The 24,593-nt window shown below is 30.5% G+C and overlaps 1 protein-coding gene across 3 annotated transcripts in view; it reads right to left on the reverse strand.

The window, feature by feature from the left end:
* LOC145334880 (silk gland factor 3-like) overlaps window positions 1–24,593 on the reverse strand; it is a 63,985-nt gene that overhangs the window by 37,324 nt on the left and 2,068 nt on the right. For all 3 annotated transcript variants that reach the window (XM_080180493.1, XM_080180492.1, XM_080180491.1), the window contains exons 2-3: window positions 13,225–13,368; window positions 12,936–13,125 (exon numbers count right to left, since the gene is read on the reverse strand). In XM_080180493.1, coding sequence (XP_080036619.1) covers window positions 12,936–13,125; window positions 13,225–13,368 — 334 coding nt within the window. The remainder of the gene's footprint in view (window positions 1–12,935; window positions 13,126–13,224; window positions 13,369–24,593) is intronic.

Here is a 24,593-nt window from a genome sequence, read left to right on the forward strand (position 1 = left end):
TTTGTATAATAGGTTTTTCTTTTCTAAAGATAATAAAATTAGCGGCGGCAAAAATAGCAATTTTAGCAAAAAAGGGGGGTTATAATCAAAATCCACAAAAATGTGTGTGTGTGTGTGTGTGTGTGTATGTAGATAATTGGGCAAAAGTGTGAAATTCTCCTTGATGTGAAAATTGTCCCCCATAATTTTGGAAAAATTATGCCCTAAAGGCCCCCAAATCAAGTCATCCCCTTTTTCAAGCGAACCCTCCTTGAGTTTCCTTATGAAGATATAGAGAATTATCCCCCCGACCAAATTGAGCAGCCCATAGCCCCAATTAAATTCAGATAATCGACCGAAAATCTGTGCAATCCGCCCCGGCATTCTGCACGATATGATGCGCGGCATTTTGCGGTTGCCTGTGCGCGTGCATATGAGTGTGTGTGTGTGTGTATGGCCAAACTAAACATTTTTGTGGATTTTCTACGGATAATTGCAATTTAGAAATATTTAGACTTGATTACATATGCAAGGTTTCAATTAGACCCACAAAGGTTTTGTCCATATTTGAAATTATGATGTATCTAGGAACTTAATCTATCTATCAAAGTAATTTCTACATGTAAAATTATATAATAAATGTACTTCTGTAAAAATATGCTGTAATTTTCACTATTTATCAACAATCAATCTTCAAAACCAAAAACAAAATGTTAGGTTAAGCTTAAAATTCCATCGGAGACACTTACCTAAAAATGAGAAAAACACATTTGAAACAAATAATTTTATAAATAATTGTAAGCAGTAGTCAAAAGAGCTCAATTATGCTAAAAATCCAGGTAGGGTGTGAATCAGCAAAAAAGTGCAAACGCACCGTTTAGCCAACATAACATTTTTTCATCAAATAGAACCTTTTCCGTGTTCTTTTAAAGAATAAATATTTGATTTTTGCCTGGAAATGGGGTGGATTCGGAAAATGACCCTCAATTTTAAATTTAGTTATTAAAAGAGAGGGTTAAGATACAATCCCCAGAAATGAACATCCATGAACCTATGAGAAACTTGACTGTATAGAAGAACCATATCGATTCAGCAATTTGCGAGATTCTTTGCTACACACATACAGACACCATCTTTTGTATTTCTAATTAAAACTTATTTATATGGTAAAAGTATGTTATTTAAAATTTAGCTGCATATAAGGAATCTTTGCCTACAATGGTCCTTTTCCAGATTCCTAGAGAAAATTTGGATCAGCGAGGGAATTATAAAGTAGCTCATTCACTTCTAGGAAATTAAAATTATCTATCTATCTTATTTTCTCTATCTTTTTATCTTATTTTAAAAAAATAATCAAAAATGTCTAAGACATCAAGTTTACAAAAAAAAATCTCCTATCCATCTATCTATCTAACAACCAATTATCTATCTTTCTGTCTATCTATCTAATTTGAAATCTAGTGAGAATTTAAAAGATTGTGATGGTTTTCTCGGAAACTTGTTAAACCATTTAAACTTTTTACCCACAGTTTTCAAAGTGAGTGTTACCTTTCAGGGAAAAAAAAGATCCCTCAACTTTAGAACAATTTTTTAAGGAAGAATTTTTATACTTTGTAATAAATCAAAGGATTAGTTGTCTGCTGGATGTTACTTAACCTAATACTATATATTGGGCATTAGCGTATTGAATTGTGCTCTCTAGATGATCTATTGAAATAGAAGAAGAAAAATCTCTTTTAGGGAATTAACTTGGGGTAAAGCTATCCTTTAAATCCCTGACAGAAACTGATTTGATGGTCAGAAAAATGAGTTAGAAGTGTTAAAAGTTTAGGCTTTCAATTAAATATGATGAAAAATGTACTTTTAATAGGCTCTTTTTATATTTACTTTACAGATTATTAAATTAGCGTTTTGTTAACTAAAAAATCAATGGTACAAGAATATTTTAAGCATTATCCATCATTTTAGCTTTTAGTGTATCATCCATTTATTTTTATGATTATGTCAACCATGGTTTTAATGTTGTTAATGTTAATTTTGGCAGCTATGAAATCAAGGATTGGCTTTTAATCTTTCACGGCATGAGTTTTATAATCCCTTTCTCTATCTTTCTCCTTTTTTTCTTTCTCTCCTTTCTTATTCTTTCTGTTTGTAACTTGCCAATCCTTGTTATTTTTTATCTTTTTACCTAAAAATTTGCATTCATAAGGCGTAATGGCATCTTTTTAATGACCTTTTATATGAAAACAACTTTTTTGCTGTTGAGTTCCATCAAAATCTCTTTAACTTTTTTCTTAAGTATTTATCTTTTTCTATCCCTCTTTAAGTATGTTTCTATTAATGAGCAAATTTAGATTTAATTTTTTTTTATTTATTTTAATTCTTATTTTAAGACAGACAAAATGCTTTCTTTTCTGTCCATGAGTTTTAATGTTCAATAAAATGATTTAGATTGTTTAATTGCTAAATAAAACATTCTAGATTATGCTTTATCTGTTGGATCGTAGGAATCTCCCCAGATCTATCTGGACACAAGAGAGAGAGAGAGAATCTTTTTTTCTTGCAAAATTTATTTAATGTTGCTCACGTCTCAAATCCATTAAGGAGGCTAAAAGCTGTTTTCCACTTTTTTTCTCAGTTTTTATTTAGTAGCGCAGCTACTCTATACCAAGGGTCCTTCCGTACGTCATTTGTCTCTATCATGTTATGGCATATTTATCCCATTTAATGTTAATGCAAGTCTTTTGATATTTTTAACTTGTTATTGCTGCGCTACTTATCGGCATAATTATCCTCGTTTTTACAGCAATTTAAAATCATGAAGATTTTTAAATTAGAATTTTATAATAGTTATTTATCATATTTTCGTAATATTGTGAATGCTAGAAAGGATATTAAAATTATTTCAACAATTTTGGTCAAAATTTGAATTTTCCTTCTACTATTGCCCCCTCTGGGGGCGAAGTAGGTGGAAATTTAAATTTTTGTCACTTGACCTTAATATTGGTGAAATAATTTTGAATGACCTTTCTTGTATAAGCAATATTAATAAAATATGATACTTGGTTTTGTCTCATTCTCTATCTTTTTCTTAAATTCAAAAAAGTCTATCAAAAAATTTACATCATCTAAGGGTGAACAATAAATATCTGTCTATTTTTCTCTATATTTCTTCCCCCTCCCCCTCCCTCACTTTTCTGTCTATTTCCTTCTCTCTCTCCTCCTCTTTTGTACGTTCATTTATACAATAGAGATAACCTAGAGACAGCACAAGGGAATTTTGTTAACATTATGTATCAGCTATAAATTGTTGAATATCTTAGGTTAAAGCTTTCCTTGGGTGAAATATTTGAAGAAAATATTTCTTCCATCATATAATGTGAAGCGTATGACACAACATATAATAAGTTAGTTATAAATAATTTAATTTCTTATAATAAAGTTATCTTTCTAAAAATTATATCATTGCAAAATTTAGTTGCAAATAATGTTGCCTATAGGGCTGTATTTCATATACAACAAAAAGTGAACAAAGGTTTCTTTTTAAGAAAAAAATGGGGTCAGATTGACCATCTATGTCTAATGTTTATACCCACATCAAATATTAAATTATAACAATGTACAGTAGAGTGGATCAATTTTGGACATTGAATTTGTAATCAACATCTACAGTTTAAACGTCATATAAGAAACCTAAATATAAAAAATTGATTTTGTCCTTGAGGGGAAATGGGGGGAAGGTGTTTCCATGCATTAAAAATTTTAGAAGTTTATTTTGGAGGTGCAACTTTTTTTCTTTCAAAGTATTGCTTTATGCATCTTTTTGAATTTGTCTTGTTGATTAATATAAGAATATCAAATTGGTTTTAAAAAATATTCATCCAAGCATGAAAAATCTTAAATTAAATGTAAAATCTCTTGGTTTTTAAATTTATTTATGGATTTTTCTTGCTAGGATCAATAGTTTTAAAAACAGATTTTTTATTCTTATTCTACTCTTCAAGACAAAATTGGGAAGGTGCATAAAGCTATACTTTGAAAGAAAAATAATTGCCCCCCCCCAAAAAAAAAAAAAAAAAATTCTCCCCACAATTGTCTTTCTAAAAGTTTACATGCATCAGCGAGCCTCCCCATTATTCAAAATATTTTCTTTTCATTTTTTGGTCTCTTATATGATGTTCAGACAGAAAGTGTATGTAGCACATTTAAAATTAGAAAATCATTGAAAATCAAGCCACTCTAATGTACAGCATTTATTTCTTCAATTCCACAGTACAAAATTATTCCTGTATTTAAATTTAACATATCATATAGGAAAAAATATTCTTGTATTTAAAATTAAAAATCATGTTGGAATTTTTTTTACAATTTTTAAATTTTTTAATAATGAACAGTAAATTATTTCCTTTTTATCTCATGTTTTGAAATTTATAAGATAGTTAGAATAAATTATAGAAATAATGAAAGATTTAAATAAGAGAGCGTCAGGGGGGGGGTCGAGGGGGGTTTCCCCCCACAGGAGAGGGGGGGTTGAGGGGGGTCTCCCCCCTCAAAAAAAGCTTGGGCTTAAATCTTCAACAAATAAAGAAAACAAAATTATTTAAAAAATTTCTTTTTTATGTTAAATATTATTATTTTTGTGACACTTGATTTTGAATGACAAAAAATGATGAAATAAATATTACCCACTGTATGAAATGTTAAATTAGAAATCAATAATGATGTTGGAAAATTTATTCTCATTTTATACTCTGAAAAAAGGAATTGACAAAAAATAATAATTTTTATTCCAAACTTTTAAAACAGCATGCCTATTTCTTATTGGTTGACACTCGAATTAAAATAAAATAATGAATATTATTTCAAGACCAGAAATAAATTTGAAATAAATAATTTTCTTTCCCCTATATTTTTTATTCCAAAATGCCAAGAATTAATTTTGAAATAAAATTATTTTCTTTCCAATATTTTTATTCCTTTTTCTTATTGGACGTCATTTTGTGTCCAATGAGAGACTAGTGTTTAAATATTTTAAAGCTTATTACAGCATTTATTTTAAATATGATAATCGCAACATTCTCACATTAAATGTGATAAATTTTATTATTGTAAGATTTACATATAAGAATAGTTATTTCTTTCATCGTATTATAAACCGCTTTCCGCTATATACGTAGAAAGCTGGATATAATACGATGCTAGATATAGTTTTTTCGTATGGATGAGAACCGGTTCCTATCCACCGGATTCGAATGAATACGAGTCATGACAGATAAGTAAATAAATAGATAGACCGATGGATTAATAAATAGATTAGATAGATTAATAATCAAAGGATGTATGGATAGATTAGTGGAAAATTATAAATTCTATAGATAGACATATAGATAAACATACATAGGTAGGATAAATCAACAGATGGATTAAGAGATAGATAGATGGATAATGAACAGATGCATTGCCTAAGCTTATTCAAGTAAATTGAAGCGTGAAAAAAAGGGGTGAGGATCTTTTTTATCCCAGGGATATCAAACTTTTTTGGGACATATAATAAAGGTAGAAAATTAGATGGCCAGTTGAATAGATAGCTAGCTAAATAGAAATTGTAAATAGATTCATAGATAGAAAACAAAGACAGACAAATAGATAGATAGATAGATAGACAATAGTTAAAAAGATATTTTTGAAAAATCAGATAGACAAATAGATAAATGAATAGATAGATAAATAAATAGATAGTTTTAGAGAAAAATGACTGAATAAGATTGCTATAAAAATTAGACTCTATTAATAATAACTTTCATAATAAAGAACCAAAAATCTAGGCGTGGGGGGGGGGGGATAAAAAGATTTGTGGGCTCCTAGGGGAGGGGCTGGGCGCTTTGTAATGACCAAATCTATTATTTAAAAAATGAATGGGGGAATAAATATTTCGTGTTGGTGGGGATGGGGGGGGGGGGTAGATATTTGTTGTAGGGCTAAAAAACGCGGGAAGGGGTGGAAAAAGATGCTTTTTAGGAATCTGAGATTTTAAAATTTCATATTTACGTTTCATGATACACTCACAAATATACCCACCCCTCCTCCCCACAGAAAAATAATCAAATTTGACCCCAACCATTCCCCCCCCCCATTTTTACAAATATCACCCGCACTTTTAGAATAAACCATCAAAACAATTGTTACGGGGGGGGGGGGGAGGCAAAAAAGTGATGCTTTCTGTATTTTAGATGCCGAGTTATAATGCTTATCATGAAAGGAGAGACTGCTTTTTAAACAAAGACTCAATTGTGCAAAAGTTTCGCAACTTAGCAAATTTAAGTTTTGGGTTTTTTAATATCATTTGTAACATTTGACTATCATCCTATTATCTAAAATACTTTTTTTATTTGTCTGTTAAGATCTAGGTAACCACTATTTCAAGGCAAAACTAAGGAAGGGCCGGGATTATTTTAAGTTAGTTCCCTTCAAATACAGATCTTCCTTGAATCATAAGTTCTAGTTAAAGATCCAAGTAAGTTGGTTATTTTCAAATATATTATAGAGTAGCTGCGCTGCTCGAAAAACTAGTCATGGGATGGGAACCAAAATTTTAATCCTGCATTTTAAAGACTTAAACATTTTTATACTCGTATGGATTTTTTATTTTTAATATTCGTATTCCAAAAAAAGTTGCGAAAGCGATGCATTAATGGAAGTTTTTAATAGCGAAGCTACTATACACTTCATATTGTCTGTCTGTCTGTCCGTCTGTAGAGCGTGATAATCTCAGCCGTAATATATAATAAGATTTAAAATTTCTAGTAATTCTTGTTTTATGCTTTAGATAGATTGAAAATATAATTATAGAAAGGGAAAATCTATGAAAAATAAATAATTTTGGTAAATTATTGACCCTCTGGGGGCGAATAAAATAGCCAGTTACAAATTCCCCAATGTTAACAGTATTTTTGTATGGGGGGAAACGTTATTTTTTCATAGATTTTTAAAGTAAAATATAAAATATAAACTCAGAAAGGTATTTTTCATTAAAAAACTCATGTTCCATTTTTTTACTTTATCAATTAAAAGACTGAATTTAGTAGAAAATTTTTTTTTTTAATCTTAAGCAAAAATTGATGTACATCCCCAATTATGATACACAAAATTACCAATCTGTAGATTAAATTAGTTGTCGAAACGTTTGAACACTCAACTTAATGAATCAACCAATCAAATCACTAAAGTCCCCAAAGTTGTTAAGCCAACAAATAGGAAAACGTTAGTATAATGGGGACTAGTGTAATAAACAGCCCATTGTCCCCTCTCTCTGGCTAAATAGCCACTAGAGCATAAGCGTAGGAAATTGTGTAAACATATAAGTTAATAATATTTGTTATGCACAAGAAAGCAAAGAATTTTAAGTGTTTATGAATATGGTTACCGGTTAGCATACATTACTGCAGTATTAATAATGCCAATATTTAGTAAAAAATAAGTATTTATCTATAGAATAAATAGTGTAGTCTTTGAATCATTTATTATATGTTGTAATAAATCACGCTTTATGAGATTTTTGCTAAAGTAGATTTGCTATATGAATTAAATTTTATGCAACATTGTATGCATGTTATTATAAAGTTATCGAGGGCATGTATTATGCATTAAGTATAATGTATGACAATGTTATTTGTTATTTGTTGACAAACTCACGAGCTATCACGTTGTCGACAAGTTAGTAAACCACACACAGTCACACACACACACACATTTATTCAAATTATTTAGGATGATTTCCTTGAGTTTTTGAATAGAAAGAAAAATAGATAGATATACATTAGGGTGGGTTCATATCGGAATTAGACAAAGCGGGGATATGCAACAGATAAAATTAACCTTAAAAACATTTCTGACCGAAAAAGAATTTTTAAAAATTGAGTTTTAGAACACGACCACTTAAAAATATAATTCATTACTTATTAGTATGCAAAGACGACATTCAAAATTTTTTTGAATCAGAACTATGGCTTCATGGTGCTCCCTGGAAAGGCCTTGAGGAGCTGAATCAGGAACTTTTGTCCGTTTCAAAACATCTCGTTCCTAGCCTCAATAAACCAAAATTTTTTAAGGTTTATTGAGAATTGTCCAATTTGTAGAGGTTTTTTAGATTTTCTCAGGCTAGGAACGAGATTTTTTGAAACGGACAAAAGTTCCTGACTCAGCTCCTCAAGGCATTTCCAGGGAGCACCATGAAGCCATAGTTATGATTCAATAAATTTTTGACTCCCATTTACAAATAGCTATACAATTGAATGTCTGGTCGTCAGCGGTTTTAAGACTTAGGATAAATTTTAAATCATCCAGAGGTGTATTATATCTATATAGATTGAGTGCAGATCCCCGCTTTGGCCTCAGAAAAAAAATGTCCAAAATCGACCCACCCTAATATACATGCACAAATAAAAAGTCAGGAAGATAAATAAAAATCTTCAGTTTAAGAAGTAGAAAAAGATGCATTTTACAGAGGGAGGGGGGTCTTAAAACTATACCAGAATCACCCCCAACCTAATGGTTAAGCTCGTGACAAGGTTATTCAAAGTTTTTCAAGAATTCACTTTTCTGTTTTAAGTACCTTTAGTTTCCCGTCCTTTTTCTGTTCTGTGCCATTTAGCAATTTGTTAGAGAAAAATAATTGTTTTAATTGTAATTGTTAAAAACATAAATTTAGAAAATAATCAAAGTAAATGTAATTTTGAAAAGTTAAATATAAGCTATATTTTTTAAAAACTACACAAAAATCTTCCTAAATTAAAATTTAGAATTATTGAAGAAACAACCGTCTTATCCAATGGTCGTGCCTTAATATTTATAATGTTTGCTAACAACTAATGCTGTTCATATAATGTAACTTATTTAATGTGTTTTATAAAGTTTTGTGACAATTTATATAAATTTATAAAATATTCCATGTTTTTTCGTACTTTTTTTAAGCGAATCCAATCTATAATGTTGATGGTCGTTTGGTCTATTACTTTTATGTATATCATTTTGTTTTTCAATTAGATTTACATAAGCAATCAATAAATTTGCTTTTAATCCATGAAAATCTTTGATTTCTTCCATTTCCCGTTAGCAATATCTTAATGGGTGATCGAGCTCTTATAAAGAGAGTGTGTGTGTGTGTGTGTGTGTGTTTGGGGGTGATTTTGCGTAAATATGCATAATTTATAAGTTAATGTTCCCAAGTGGGTGTGCAGTGACTTCCACATTCTATCAAATCTCAATAATTCACGCACAAAAACACAATCGCATATGATTTAGAGGGGATTTTTTGTATTAAGACGAGAGGTTACATTTTGCGCTGTTGTAATAAAACGCATTTTTGAGCAGAGAGTATAGGGGACATTGGGCTGTTTATTACACTAGTCCCCAAAGTTTTACATAACGTTTTATATTCGTTGGCTTAACAATTGTGGGGACTTTAAATGCATTTTGATTGGTTTGTTTATTAAGTTGAAGGTCCAAACGTTTAAACCACTAATTGTAATCTTTAGAAGTATCATAATTGGGAATGTATATTCATTTATTGTCCCTTGTCTTTTCCCTTTAGATCCCTGGGTTTTAAGGCTTTGATAATATGAAACATGTGTGAAAGTGATGTCACACCAGCCTGGTCTACGTGTGGTCTTATTTATTCATGTTAAATGAAAGTTTATGTGACCAAATTTCTTAATAAATGTCAATAAATGATTCCGCCCTCCCCCCCCCCCCCCATAACATTTTTTATGAAATAACTAAGACTTTATAATGTACGCGCCTACCGTACAATAATTACATTATTTAAACATAAAAGGCAAAAAATAATAGACAAATTAAATTACAAAAAATAACAATACATGTTATTGTTTTGTTTTGTTTTTCTACATAAAAAATCTCTGTATGATACCATTATGCACAATATTGTTCTTGCGTTCATACAAATTTAAAAATAGCTGAAAACTATGATGTTTTTGACAGTATTGTCAACAAATCACTGAAAATGACAGTTTTTTATTATGAACAATTAATGTTTTAATCATGAAAATCTATTTTTGATCGAAGATACCACTACAAACTTTGATTTTTGCAAATTAAAAATATTCACTTTTTTATGTAAACATATTTAATGCACATTACTTTAGGTCAAAGTCAAATTGAAAAATATTTAAATGCCCTCAACCCCCCTCTCCCCCAAACAAAATCATAGTTACCCCCTCCCTTCTCAATTTTTTCGTGTTTTGCAAATATTTATATGTACCTGTTTTGTTCTCCCCCCCCCCCTCCCCCAATTTTTATCCCTATGGGGTATCTTCACAATTAAAATAATTCTATAGAGGCAAAGTTGAATTTTAACTAAAGAACAACTATTTTGTCGTCTAAATGTTTTTATTTTTACATATTGGCAAAATTTGTTTTTTTTTACAAAATTGATTTACTTTATGAGACCTTTCAATTATGTTATTAAAGATCTGTTTTTGCAGTTATTGTGTCTAAATCAACATGGGCTCTCTATAGGTATGTTGTTTATTGGCTTTCTGGTCAATCCTTCAAATTTAAACATTTCCAGGGAGGGCAACGGTAGGATTATTTAATAAAAAGACATTGGGCTGTTTATTACACTAGTCCCCAAAATTTTATAATAACGTTTTCTTATTCTTAACAACCTTTGGGACTTGCATAGGCGTCCAAGGGGGGGGGGTAATGGGGCGATTACCCCCCCCCCCAAACCCCCAAAAGTTTTTTCATTTTACCCCCCCCCCCCCATTTAAAATTTACCTCTACCCTGGGGGTGCCGTAGGCACCCCCAACCATTTAGGAGGGGGTATTTACCCCCCAAAATAGAAAATCTCTAACAAAAAAAATTTTTAATACTAAATTTTTGATAAAATTTAAATTACCCCCCCAAAAAATTTTACCCCGGGGGTAAATTTTGGGGGTGATAAACAAATTTTACCCCTGCCAACAGATTTCAGGGGGGGTAATTACCCCCCCCAAGCAAATTTTACCCCCGGGGTAAAAATTTTGGGGGGGGGTAAAAAAAATTTGCGGCGCGCTTCGCGCGCCATTTTACCCCCCCCAAAACCGAATTACCCCCCCCAAAATAAAAAGCTTGGACGCCCCTGGGGACTTGAATTGAATTTTGATTGGTTAGTTCATTAAGTTGAGTGTACAAACGTTTCAACCACTAATTGTAAACAAGAAGGAGTGATTTTGTATATAATCATTGGGGATGCACATTAATTTATCGGCCATTGTCCTTTCCCCGTATCCCTGAAGGAACATTCCCAAAGTTATTGTATTGTTACACCGAGGAATTTACGGACATAATTGATTTACCATTTTTTTCTATAGATATCCATCTATCTATCCATGTCTATCTATATATACTATATTGGCACAGGTCATCATTGTTTATGTACTTTTTAGTATCGCAGCTACTCTATATCTAAAGTCTTTCCGTATTTCCGTACTTTTGAGTAAGTTAAGGACAAATTACATCAACATCTAAACACAAATCTTAATATTTTGAAAACAAAGTTGCATGAAAAAATCTTATGTTGCTGTGATTCTCATTGCTAATTTATGAATACTAATCTTAATTCAGATTTTTATTGAATTATAATGTTATTACAAAATTCATGCATGAATTTCTGGCCTAAATACCTAACATAAAGGTTTTGATATCAATAACCCCTCCCCCCTCAATAAGACATGTTACGCTAAATAATTGAAATATTTCAATATTGAATTGTTTCAATTTGTTTCTCATGTTCTTGTTTATTATTACTTTATTATATAAGTTACTCTTCAAGGTGTTATATTGGGGTATGGCTTTACAAAGACGATTGTAGTAGAGGTTTTTAAAGGAATCTTAATGGATAAGATAATACAGATTGAATTGATCTGTAGATTAAAATCATTGGATAAAAAGTTTGGACACTACTTGTCTGGAACCAATAAAGCACAATTCAAATAAATTACTTTTAATTTTTGGGCCAATGAATAAGATTACGTGGTTAAAAATCTTTGCGGACCACTGCAATTTACAGTTCAATGTCCCATCCCTTTCTGGGTTTTGAAATGTAACCAAAAGATATTTTTTACATTTTTAAGGTAAAAAACTTCAACAAAACTAATTGTTTTTTTAGTCAGAAGACAAACAAGCAGTAATTTTTATGTTTCAACCCAATTTTAATATCTTGAATTTTGTATAATTGATTAAGTTTAGGTATTTGATTACAATACTTTTGTAAGTAAAGTAGATCATATTTCCCAGGTTTCAGAAAGTATACAGGGAAAAGGGCAATGGACGATAAATCAATCCTGACCCCCACTATTTTTTTACGAGATTCTCCCCTAGGTAGCTTATAATTACTAGCAGTTAAAAAATGTGTATGTTGATGAAATCAAATAATTTTTCAATAAATTATTTTCTTTGAATAACTCCCCGACCCCCCCAAAAAAATTAGTAAACTCAAGTACTTCCTGTTAAGAAAAAAAGGGAGGGGGGGGGGGTCGATTTGATACACTTATGATTTTATAATTTATTTCTTTTTTATTAAAATTTTTTATAAAAAAAAATAATATTTTGGGGTAAAATTACCTGTCCAATTTTTCTCACCCCCTTTAAATACCTGAAATGTCCCCCTTGTAATTTCGTTGTTAACACCTATTATGTGAGAACAATAAATATTTGTGGGGGGAGGGAGGAAGCACCTATTTAACCCCGACATCCTGCCATACAGGTGTGTAATAGGCGTAGCAAAGAAGGGGGTTGGTAGTTTAATGGGTTTAAGACAGGTACATTTAAAAAAAAAGAAATTAAGAAGTTAATACATATTAATATTTGAATGTATTGCTTCATTGCTTGCTAGTATCTATCAAATTATGTATCCTCTTTTTTATCTAATGATTTATCTATAAAATTGAGCTCTTACCGTTCATTCCATAAGCTGGGTGTTGAAGACCGTGAACGGGCGACGGAGAATTTGTGCCCGAGTTGGTGCCGCCCATGCCCAGGTATGCGCCAGTGACTGGCGGCTGCCAGGCGGACGGGTGGTGCATGGCAGGGTGGTGAACGGACCGACCGTAGTCGGCCGGCAAAGGTTTGATTTCTTGTTTTAATTCCTACAAAAAAAATATTTTTAGTTAATTTTTGTGATCGGCATAAAAATCTAATTCAATTATCTTCGAAAGTTCTTTTTAAAATTCTTTGAAAAATGTTACCTGAGCGTATAAACCATGGTGCATAGTCCCCCAGGGGTCTCCAGGGATGCCTGTGCCGGGCAGGGCCCAAGGGTTAGGATGGAGGCCGGCGGCGGGGTGCCCGTTGTGATGCACTTGGGTCTGAGGTGGCATGTATTTCATTTCCTGATTCAACAATTATTTCAACTCATATGATTTTTTTAAAATCAAAAGAATTTTTAGCCCTTGTAGGCATTTCTAGAAATAGATTATGTAAAATTACAGTTTTCTGTTACGTCTAAGTCAAAAGGTTGGATTTGAACACCCTTTTTGAGGTGTATATTTGATATTTTGACATCTCATTCAAAAGCATTGCAAATGTGTTGAAAAAGGCCTCTAATCTCCACCATATAATATCAAGTATTAACCGTGAAAATTACAAGTAACAAGATAACAAAAGGTTAATATATATAATAAAAATCTTTTTGGGCTTTTTTCGCAGATTTTTTGGTTGGCGGCAGCACAAATAGTTGCAGGGAGGCAGGGAAGTGGATTTTGTAATTTTTAAAAGTAATTTTATTTTATATTCTGCATAATTTTAAAGTAAAATTGCAAAAAAATTTAATTCTACATCTCCAATCCCTGTGAAAAAAAACACTGCATTAGGATGATAATAATTCTTAGTAAAGCTGAAAACAAGTGAAAAAAAACCTTAGAAAATATTAACATTTTAAAATGAGAGGGTTTGCACACACACACACACACGCACACCCCTTTGAGGATTTTTTTTGTCTAAATATCAGTTTTTGCGTGGAGCAATTTTTCAATATTTTACTGGATAATATTATGTGTCAAATGGCCATAATTATAGTCCACAAAAATCTCAACGGATAGGTTTTTTTAAACTAAAGAGTTCACAGTAGATTTTTATATGGATTTTTGGAGGTAAACATTTTTTTTTACTATTGTAGTATGATCATACTTGGAAGCAGCTTATAGTGTCTAGTAAAAAATAACGTCATAAAATACAAATGATCAATAATAGGCCAGTAAATATTTTAATTGACCAAATGTAAAATATACACTAGCCTATCATTGGTCATTTGTATTGTATGACGTCATTCATTAGGCACTATTAGCTGCATCTTATACTTGCTGAAAATGCAGACATTTCTGTTACAATATTTACAGTAAAATATATTATCAAAGCCTCCGACTTAGAGGACTTTTATCCCACAGTGAGCGTGCTTTCTGTGTTTGATTTTGAAGGGAAAATTGGTACCAGAGGGTTTAGCCATGGTGAGATATTTTGGCTACTTAAACATAAACACAGATTGGGATATAAAACAGCAAAGTAATTCAAAGATTTCTTTGAGGCAAGATAGTTTATCTCCCGGTGCCATATCCATGGAGAGAGAGAGAGAGGGGACAATGGAAAGTTTATTACACTAGTCCCCAAAGTTTTATGACAACGTTTTCTTATTTGTTGCCTTAACAACTTTGGGGACTTTTACTGAATTTTTATTGGTTGGTTCATCGATTTAAGTGTTTAAATGTTTTAAACACTAATTTTAATTCACAGAAGGGGTAATTTTATGTGTCATCAAATGGGATGTATATCAATTTATTTTCATTGTCTTATCACTTTAGATCTCTGATATTCATGTCACTGTTCCAGTACATAGCCATTGACAGCTCTTTTTTCTGCCAACTTTTTTATACCACATCCTTTGTTCTTTTGTCCTTACAAACAATATACCATTTTTTACAACCTTCGAATTATTTTTTTTTATTATGTTAAGATTTTTTGAAAAATAAATATTTTGAGAATAAACATGCGCGTGGTCAGAGATTAACAAAAGGGATATGTGCCCTCACGGGGTGACAAACATTAATTTCAATAAATATGAAGATGTAAGAAGAACATATTATGACGATTTTTTTGTTATTCTAGCCATCTTACTAGATTTTAGATTTAAATTAACAAATACAAATGAATAAAAAGATATTATTATTCTTATGAATTACTTGAAGAAAAATGAATTAAATACATGAAGTAAAAAGGTGTAAGTTTATATTTTGAGTAAGGTGTAAAAAGACATAATAGTTTCTCAAAAATTTGATTCGACAAAATTAGTTACCTCCCAATTAATTTAAGGGCTATTATTATATCGACAAAGAAGTATGGTTACATAAGGTTTATGTAGATTTAGAAGAATGTTTTACATGCCATAATGTCAATGTAAGTTTCGGACAAAAATGTGTTATAATCAAGGGGGTTGAAAAGATGTATTCAGACAACAATCAAAAGAAATTGTTTGAAAATAGGTAGCGCCTTAACACTCTCTTAGGCCGGGCATATAGAATATCATATTTAGGTAACCCAATACACCCACCTTCAGGAAATAATAGGTATTCAAGATTTTTTGAGGGATTTAATAATTATTTAAATAATATAAAAATTAGGTATGCAACTCTAAAGAAAAATGATAACCTATATGATTTACATACATCTATATTTAGTAGAAAGATAACATAAAAAATATTTTTTGAAAATTAATAATTTTTAATTGTACCTCTATTGTAAAAATTTTTATTACCACTTTTTTCTTAAATAAATCCTTCCTTTGCCCCATTTTAAAATAATCTATCTATCTTTTCTTTGTCTATTTTTATATATTTAAACATTAAATTATATATATTTTTACAATAAACGTATCTTGCTATCTCCTTTTTTGGACTAAAAATAACTTCAAATAACATTTCAAGTAAATTTGCGAATTTTTTGCTTGACTCTATTCCTAACCGCTAAATTTGAATATAAGTTTTTAATACACAAATCTTAAGCCCCCCTCCCCCCCCCCCTTCTCTACCTTCATTCAAGTAGTAGTATATTCTGAATGTTCTAAAAATTCAACAAATATATTATAAACTTTTTTGATTCAATATCTTAATAAGTGAAACAATTATTTCTTTAAACAAACATTTTACCTTTTTACATTACGGGATCTCTAGCCCTGCTGGGATATTGAAAATCCTGTTAATTCTAACCTAACCTTAAAGTATAATCGCAAATACTTTGAAAATATAATTTTGCCTTTTTTTGAAGTTTTTTTCTGAGGCTTTACATGAACATTAGAATAGTTTGTTTGCTAATATTTTTGACCATAAGCCATTTTGCCAAATGGTTTTTTCTTCAAATGGTTGACACTCCTTTAAAACCATCACTTCAAGGTTTTAAATACAGTTTGGCCATTAAAGCAGGCATGCTTCATTAAAATCATAAAATTTGGGAAATACAGAAAAAATACCAAGCTTGCTTTTGTAATTATCTGCAAATTTTTAACATTTCATTTTTTCTCAAAATAAAAACTTCTTACAATAAAATAATAAGACAACCTTAATATAAAACCTTGAGTCGCACCAGGCTTTTTAAAGGCTTTTATTCATCAACCTTTATCATTTTTAGACTTTTTAGTGATTTCAAACGATCGTATAAACGGTTTTACAGGCCTTTTTTTTACTATTCCATAGCCTTTTAGGGGAAGGGGGAGATAGATAGAATTTGAGATTTTATAGATATATTTAAAAGAAATTTCTTAATGTTGTATGTTTAGGGAATATTTGAATAATATAACATAAGGAAATTTATTCAAAAAAAAATAAACACAAATAGCATAGCAATAACAAGTAACATATATATATATAACTTAGCTATTTGGTGGTTGGACTTCTATTGACTTTCATAAAACTTCCTTAAAAGGTTAATATTGAATTTTGATATATTCCAATGTTGTTGATATCTTAGAAATGACAGAAAACTTAAACACACTATTAATGACATCACGATTTTGGGATTATGGTTTGTTAGGCTAGATAGATAGTTGAATGGATAGTAATATAGTTAGATAGATAGATAGATAGATTAGATAGATAGATGGATAGATAGGATGATAGATAGATAGTTAGATATTTAGATAGTTAAAAAGTAAGTAGTTAGTTAGATATACAGATAGGTAGATAAATAAATGTATAGATGGATAGATCGAGAGATAGATATATCTAGTTATTAGTTAGAAAAGGTTAATAGAAAAATTGTATAATTTTAGATAGACTAATAGACAAATATATAAACGTGTAAATATATAAGAAAATCTTAGAAACCTAAAATTAAGAGTTTAAAAATACTATGTATAATAAAACATTGCGTGCTTAAAACCATATAAACATAGCCAGTTAAAAATCATATAAATAACAATAGAAATAATTTAGACTATTTTTTGACATAAAATCTAAATGATTTACAAAAGTAACTTTTCCCTTTTAGGCTTTAATGCCAGAAACCTATATAAACAATAGCACACTATTTTTATAATGATTTTAAATATTTGAAAGTCTGGAAAAATCCTCTAACAATGTCTATTAACAATCTGTTGCGGAATCTTGACAACAAATATCTTTCTAATTGAAATATATTCAATTAGCAGTTTCTTAGATCTTAAAGAACATTTGGTAGGTTTCTGCGAGCACTTTGTAAGGTGTAAAATTAGCTGACAAGCGGTTATTAACGTGGCTGTGCATATAAACATATAATTAAGTTTATACGCCAGTAGATTTTAATAATTAGATTGTAAACAACGACGTATTACCCACCTATATACTCCTCTCAGGACTCATAATAAGCTTCACGGTAAAGGAGAACCATGTCGGTTCAGTGTTAGAGAGAATTTTCGGTACAAACAGACATAGTCATCCTGCTACTTTTTAAGGATACTTTTTATTATAGCTCCATATGTAATTCTAGTAGTAAGACGTTAGAGTGTCAGTTCTGATGACTCTTATTAAATGACAAACCATCGACATAAAACCAATGAAGTCAGCATTATACTTCTAGCTTTAACTGAGAAAATACATTGATACTTAAAACTCTTTTAAACTCTTTTTTCACATTCTATGTATATTATAATTGTCTGTAACAACGGCGTGCGTTGTTATAATTAGTTGCTTAGGCCACAGAAATTTGTAATTTGTAATTTTTATCTTTATTTAAATACTTAAATTTTAACAAATAAGAATAGAGAGGAAGAGAAAGAGAGAGAGAGAGAGAGAGAGAGAGAGAGAGAGAGAGAGAGAGAGAGAGAGAGAGAGAGAGAGAGAGAGAGAGAGAGAGAGAGAAGGAGAAATGGAGATATGGAGAAAATTTGAATTAAAAGCAAAAACCACTTCCATATGTATACAAATATATGCAATAAATATACATATATATTTTTGATATTTTTCTTCATTGCACCTATCCCTTCCCCTGCTCAGACGTAGGTAATAAAAATTAAGTTGTAAATGTTTTTGCTGTAGGAAAAATAAGGCACAAAATGTAGTATGGGCACACCAATTGACGAGCAACTGCGCTACCAGATATAGACATATTGATGTCCTCGATTTGCTATCTTTAAAAAAGTTGTTCAGCCTAGTCCTGATTTTCTATTTATCTGCCTATTTAACTGTCTTTCAACTTTCCATAATAATATAGATTTATACCTTTTTCGTCTTTCTGTCTCTCATTCTATCTAGCTATCAGCCCTCTATATCTAAGACATCTATTTTGAAAACCTAAGATAGCAAGTTTTTACTTAAAAGTAACCACAGCACAGCACATAAATGGTAAAATAACAACTTTATTACTTTTATTCTTCTAACTTTTAACTAATTTTTGGTTAATAGTTAAAAAGTAGTTGCTATTTTTAATGATAGATAGATAGATTGATAATTGGTTAAATGGATAGATAGATAAATGAATAGATAGGTGGATAGATAGATGAATAGATAGATAGATGGATAGATAGATAGATGGATAGATAGATAGATGGATAGATAGATAGATGGATAGATAGATAGATGGATAGATAGATTAGGTAGAAATCAGACAGATAGATAGATGTATATATAAATAGATGGATAGAGTGATAGATAGATAGATGGGTGTTTAAATAAATCGATAGACATAGAGAGAGACACCCAGGGGGAATGTTTGGGCAGTAAATAAGTCCTTAACCTTGTGTTCTAGTTGTAAGCTGCATTGTTGTGTACAATGTAATGTAGAAATACAGCTACAGAATATAAAATCAGCCACACACACACACACACATACATACAATAATAGCACACTTCTTCAAGTTGTACACATATGTATATATACATCCCAGACCTAACTTAATAAATCCACAAGTAAGCAGTAATATATCCATCTATCCTTCACATATATATAACTTGCATTACCTTTCATTATGTATTCTAAACATGGCGTCCATCTTACCCTAACTCCACCTCCCTTTTGTTACCTCCCCCCAATTTCTCTATTTCCCGCCATTTTCCTAACTAATCCCTTTTGGAAACTTTACTCTCTTTTCAGCAGCCCAAACCTTATGATTATTCTATGAAGTAAGTCGGGTCCTTAATTTGACTTGGAAATTATTCTCTCTCTTTTTTTCTCTCTCTCCTCTCTCTCGCTCGCTTTAAATCTCATTTAAATAAAAAACGGGTCAAGTGCAACTTATGCTAAAACTAAGAATGAGAAAGATAAAAAGAATGTGAGAGAGAGAGAGAGAGAGAGAGAGAGAGAAAGAGAGAAAGAGAGAGAGAGCTCATTTATTCAAAAAAAGACAAAAAGGGGTTAGAAAGTAAGGGGGGGGGGGTATGGTAAAGTAATCTATATTCAGTGCGTACACTCATTAAACCAGTTTCTACAAACAAAATGGCGCCTGCCATCTTTCAACAATGTCATTTCTTTTTCCCCGTGCTAATCCTTGTGGTATTTTATTGACTTAAAATCGCAATGCTTTATGCTATATCTGATATATACATTATCATTATGACATATAAACACTATACAGCAATATTGAAATGTTAAATACAGTATTAATTTTACATAAAAGTTTATTTCCTTTACTTTTTTATCCTTTCTATCTCGCCATCGTCCTTAATTTATTCCATAAAGTTTTGGGTTATTGACAAAGTATTTGGAGTAGTACAATTTGTATCAATCTATCAACAGTTGCTTAGATTTGATACATAGATATTTATTTTTACTATCTAAATAAGATTGTTGGTAATTCTTGCAAAAGTATGCCTATTTTGCAAATTGAAATCTATGCAAAAAGCCTTATAAAAAAAACTAGAAAAACTAATATTAAACATAATAACATAGTTTTGTACATAATAGTTCTTTACCATCAACCTATAATAGATCTGGACGTACTGAGATACCTTATTTAAAAAGTAGCTTCACTACTAAAAAAAACTAGATTCCAGTTGCTTCAAAATAAAAGTTTAAAAGTTAAAGATCTTGAATATCTCTATAACGGCAGAGAAAAGGGATCATAAATAAATTTTCTTTCAAAATTTCCAGCTTCAATTAAGAATGTTGTAATCTAAGAATTGTGAGGAAGGTTATTTTTCTTCTCCATAATCCTATCCCTGTATATCCCTGGTTATAATTGTTAACATGCAACACTGCACTGTGTACCCATACAAACACGATTTCTTATTTTCAGAGACGCAGGCAGGGACGTCCAAGCTTTTATTTTGAAAAAATGAGAGGTTTAAAACTTTGAGAGGGGTAAACACCCCTTTAACCCCACCCCTGAACATAACTTAGACGATATGGTATATTGAAAAAATGGTCTTAGCTAACATACTAATAACAAAATAGAATTAATGCTCATTTATCTTTTAATACTTCGTACTAAATTAAGAATTAGTATTAACAATACAATAGTCCTAAATTGATATTATAACAGCACCAATATGAAAGTTAAATTGGCTGAAAATACGTTTTCTTGCATTTCAGTCCCCTTTCTCCCTGAGAAACAACACTATGTAGACACCCAACAACTATATCAGGGACATAGGGATAAGACACTGGACAATAAATAAATCTTCCCCCAAAATTTTATTATAATACGCCTCTGCTTGAGATAGTTGGAGATCTAGGGGAAAGAATGGATTGTAGATCACTGCTAGTGTCCTTACCTTCCCTGTCAAACCATTCATAGAAAAATTTGCTGATAAGATAACTGATAATTTTGACAACCAATATGACACACACACACACACACACAGACACACACACACACACACACACACACACACACACACACATACACACACAGACACACACAGACACACACACAAAACCAAACACACAGACAAAAAGTACAAAAGAAAAATTTTTGGGTAGACAAAATGTCGAAAAAAAATTTGTCATCAAAAACGCAGTTACTTTATAACAGGACATACATATATCTTTTTGATAAAAATAGTATCATTATTGCTTCGCTACTTTCGGATATATTTGTCCAAGATAATACAAAAAATCTTGTTTTAAAAACTCTTTACAAAGTGGTAAATTAAGGCATAAACAATAAAAAGCCTAATTATTTCAATTTACACTTAATGCAGTAATTTATCAATGTGAATGGGATAGGCAAATGGTTAATAAATTGACTTTTCCGGGATTTTTTAATTGAATTTTATAATTTAAGTAGTTTGATCTAGGTTCTATTTCCTTTTGCCTTCAATTTTTTTTACAAGCTCCTTATGGTGTAAGTTGTATTTCTATGATTCTGTAAAATGGCGAAAAAGTTGGGAGCAAAACAGTTTTTTTGGTGACTTATCACTGTCTTGGATGCATTCACTAACTGCAACTAAGGAGTGTAAAGACAATTGCACTTTATTAATTTTGCTACCCTGTCATCAAACAATCCCCCCTCTCCTATTTTATATTACAAACGTCAGAATTTCTCACATTTTATTGGGGGTAAATTTATCCATCATTGTCCTATCCCTGAATCCTAGAACTGCAACTCCATAAATAAAGTTTTAAAAACTAGTTCCCTCACAAAAATGGATAAGATAAAAATTTCTACAGAAAAGGACAAATTTTTCAAATTTATAGATGCATTTTTGCTTTCTATTTTTAAAGAAAAAATTATAGTTCTAACTTTTCTTTCTTGAATAATAGTAGAATAGAAAAGACATAAATATGTCGATTTTATGTCATTTGATGAAAGCGGTCATTATTGACATCATGTTTCAAAGGCGAATTTGTCATTATCTAGTCTTTAATTTGATTTTAAAACACCATAAATATGTAATAATAGCATATACAGAAAAAGAAGATTAAGGATAAAATATATTTATGCATATTACCAATCTTTATATTTAAAAAAATTCACCCAAAAAATGGCCTGAAACACACTGAAATCATTGAACTGATAATGACATCAAAATTGCAGATGGAAGATAAAATAAGAAAAAATCACCTTTGGCGCTGCGGGCCAAATGTTCGGCTCTCAGCTGTCAAATTCCCGCCAGCGAATTTTTTTTGCCTTGGTGGAATCTGGATTTGCGCATTTTTAGCCTTCAATTTTTAGCAGCGCAGCTGCTCTATAACAAGCTTATATTCGCACGTCTGTTAATACGTCTAAACTTTCCTACATACATGTTGTTTGTTGTTTTAATATAATTTATTTCGAGTTAAACATGAAACAAACTATGAATTTATGTATTTTTAAATGTTTATAATAGATAAATTACGAATTACGGAATATAAATCATGTACATTTGAAGTATGAGATATTATTTTTTTGTTTTAATAGAAACTCAAGAAAATCATTAAGAAAATCAGAATTTAGACCCATATTATTTAAAATTGATAAAGCAGATTTTACAACAAACAATGATATCATGCCTGTAACCATAAATTGCCTATTTCTTTCTAAAAAGTGACTAATTTGACAATTTAAAAGAGTTCTTTCAATTTAAGATATATTTTTTTAAAATGTAGTAAACTTGATATAGCAGATGGACAAAACTGTCCTTGATATTTTTCTGCAGTGTATATTTTGATGCCCCCAAAGCCAGTGAATATTTTTGCATATACACTTACACTTTGAAAATACAGGGTGAGCTAGAAAAATATTGTGCCAAATTTTTGAGGATTTGTTGTTCGTTAGCTAATTTTTTAAAAAGCTATAAAACAAAAAGAACCTTTCAGTTTTCCACTAATTAAAATATTCCTTCTTATTTCACTTTTTATTCATTGAAGCTCCTATCAAAATTAAAATGTCACTTTCAAGTTTTTCCAAATAAAAAGCTGAAGTAAAATTTTAGACTTCATGTTTAAGTTTATTCAAAGACAAAATATTATGCCTTCAACATTTCAACCAATGAAAAACAACCATTGGTATCAATAGAAAAGACAATAATATACATTGACTTTTTAATTAAAACATCGCTAGGATAAATTTTCATGCACAATTTTTTTTTAGGACACCCTGTACAATTTGGATGGCAAAGATAAATGTCTTATTTTTCTTGTCAATGGTAGTTTTGACAACTAGATCTCGAGCAGCCCTACCATTTTAAGGCCCAAAATCTTGAAAATAGGCCTGCCGCAGGCGGCACAAATAGGCCTATAATCTTTATGCACTTTCACAGATATTTTGCGGATTTTTTAAATTATTGGTTTGAAACTAGTGCTTTTAGGGCACTTTAAATCTCTTTATTTGAGCTTACACCTCTTTTTTTTTCATCTGATTGTCAAAAATATGGGTTTGAAGATTTTTCAAAAAAAATATTTAGAAGATTTTTCAGATATTTTAATATTCAATTTTTGTCTATTCCTAAAGATCTCCCTAACGGCATAAGTTTTATCTTTATAGGAAAGTGTCTTATGGTAAGTATAACAAACTTTTGTAATGTCTCAAGTTAACTATAATGTCCACGTAAAAAACAGGCAAATTACTTCTTATAAAAACTTCATCAATTTGGTTTTATGCTATTGTAAGTCCGTAGGAAAACCCCAGCAATAATCTACAAAAAAGAATAAAAAAACGAATAAAGATAAAAGGCCAGATAGAAAAACAAACCTGACATTTATTTATCATATAAAAATCAGAAAATTTAATATGAAAGATCACTTAATTAAAAAAATATTCTAAATGAGTCACGTTCGATTTAGATTAGCTCATTTTCAGGGCAACTAAATTATGTCTTAATTTTAATCATTTTTGGTTTATTTTTTTAGTAGCGAAGCTACTTTTTATTTCATAATTACGCACGTTTGTATATTTGAAAACCAAGGAATAAGAATAGGACCTCTAAATTTTTTCGCCAGCCGAAAAAAAATCATTTCAACTATTTAATTTTCATAATTGAAACATGTTACTTTTATAATTTTCAAATTTTATTTGTAATTCCTTTTTATTTATAGTTAATGCTAATCATAAATAATGTTTGTCTGTCTTTAGCATTTTGAATGTATTTCAAGTAAGAGCTCGTAAACGGCTGAAACAATCAATTCACTAGTATTTTCAGTTAAGGTTACTTTCAGATCAGGGCAGTTTTAAGGCTAT

Source organism: Acartia tonsa, chromosome 13, assembly GCF_053477335.1.
Source record: "Acartia tonsa isolate MP-2025a chromosome 13, ASM5347733v1, whole genome shotgun sequence".
In the NCBI taxonomy this organism is placed as follows: Eukaryota; Metazoa; Arthropoda; class Copepoda; order Calanoida; family Acartiidae; genus Acartia; species Acartia tonsa.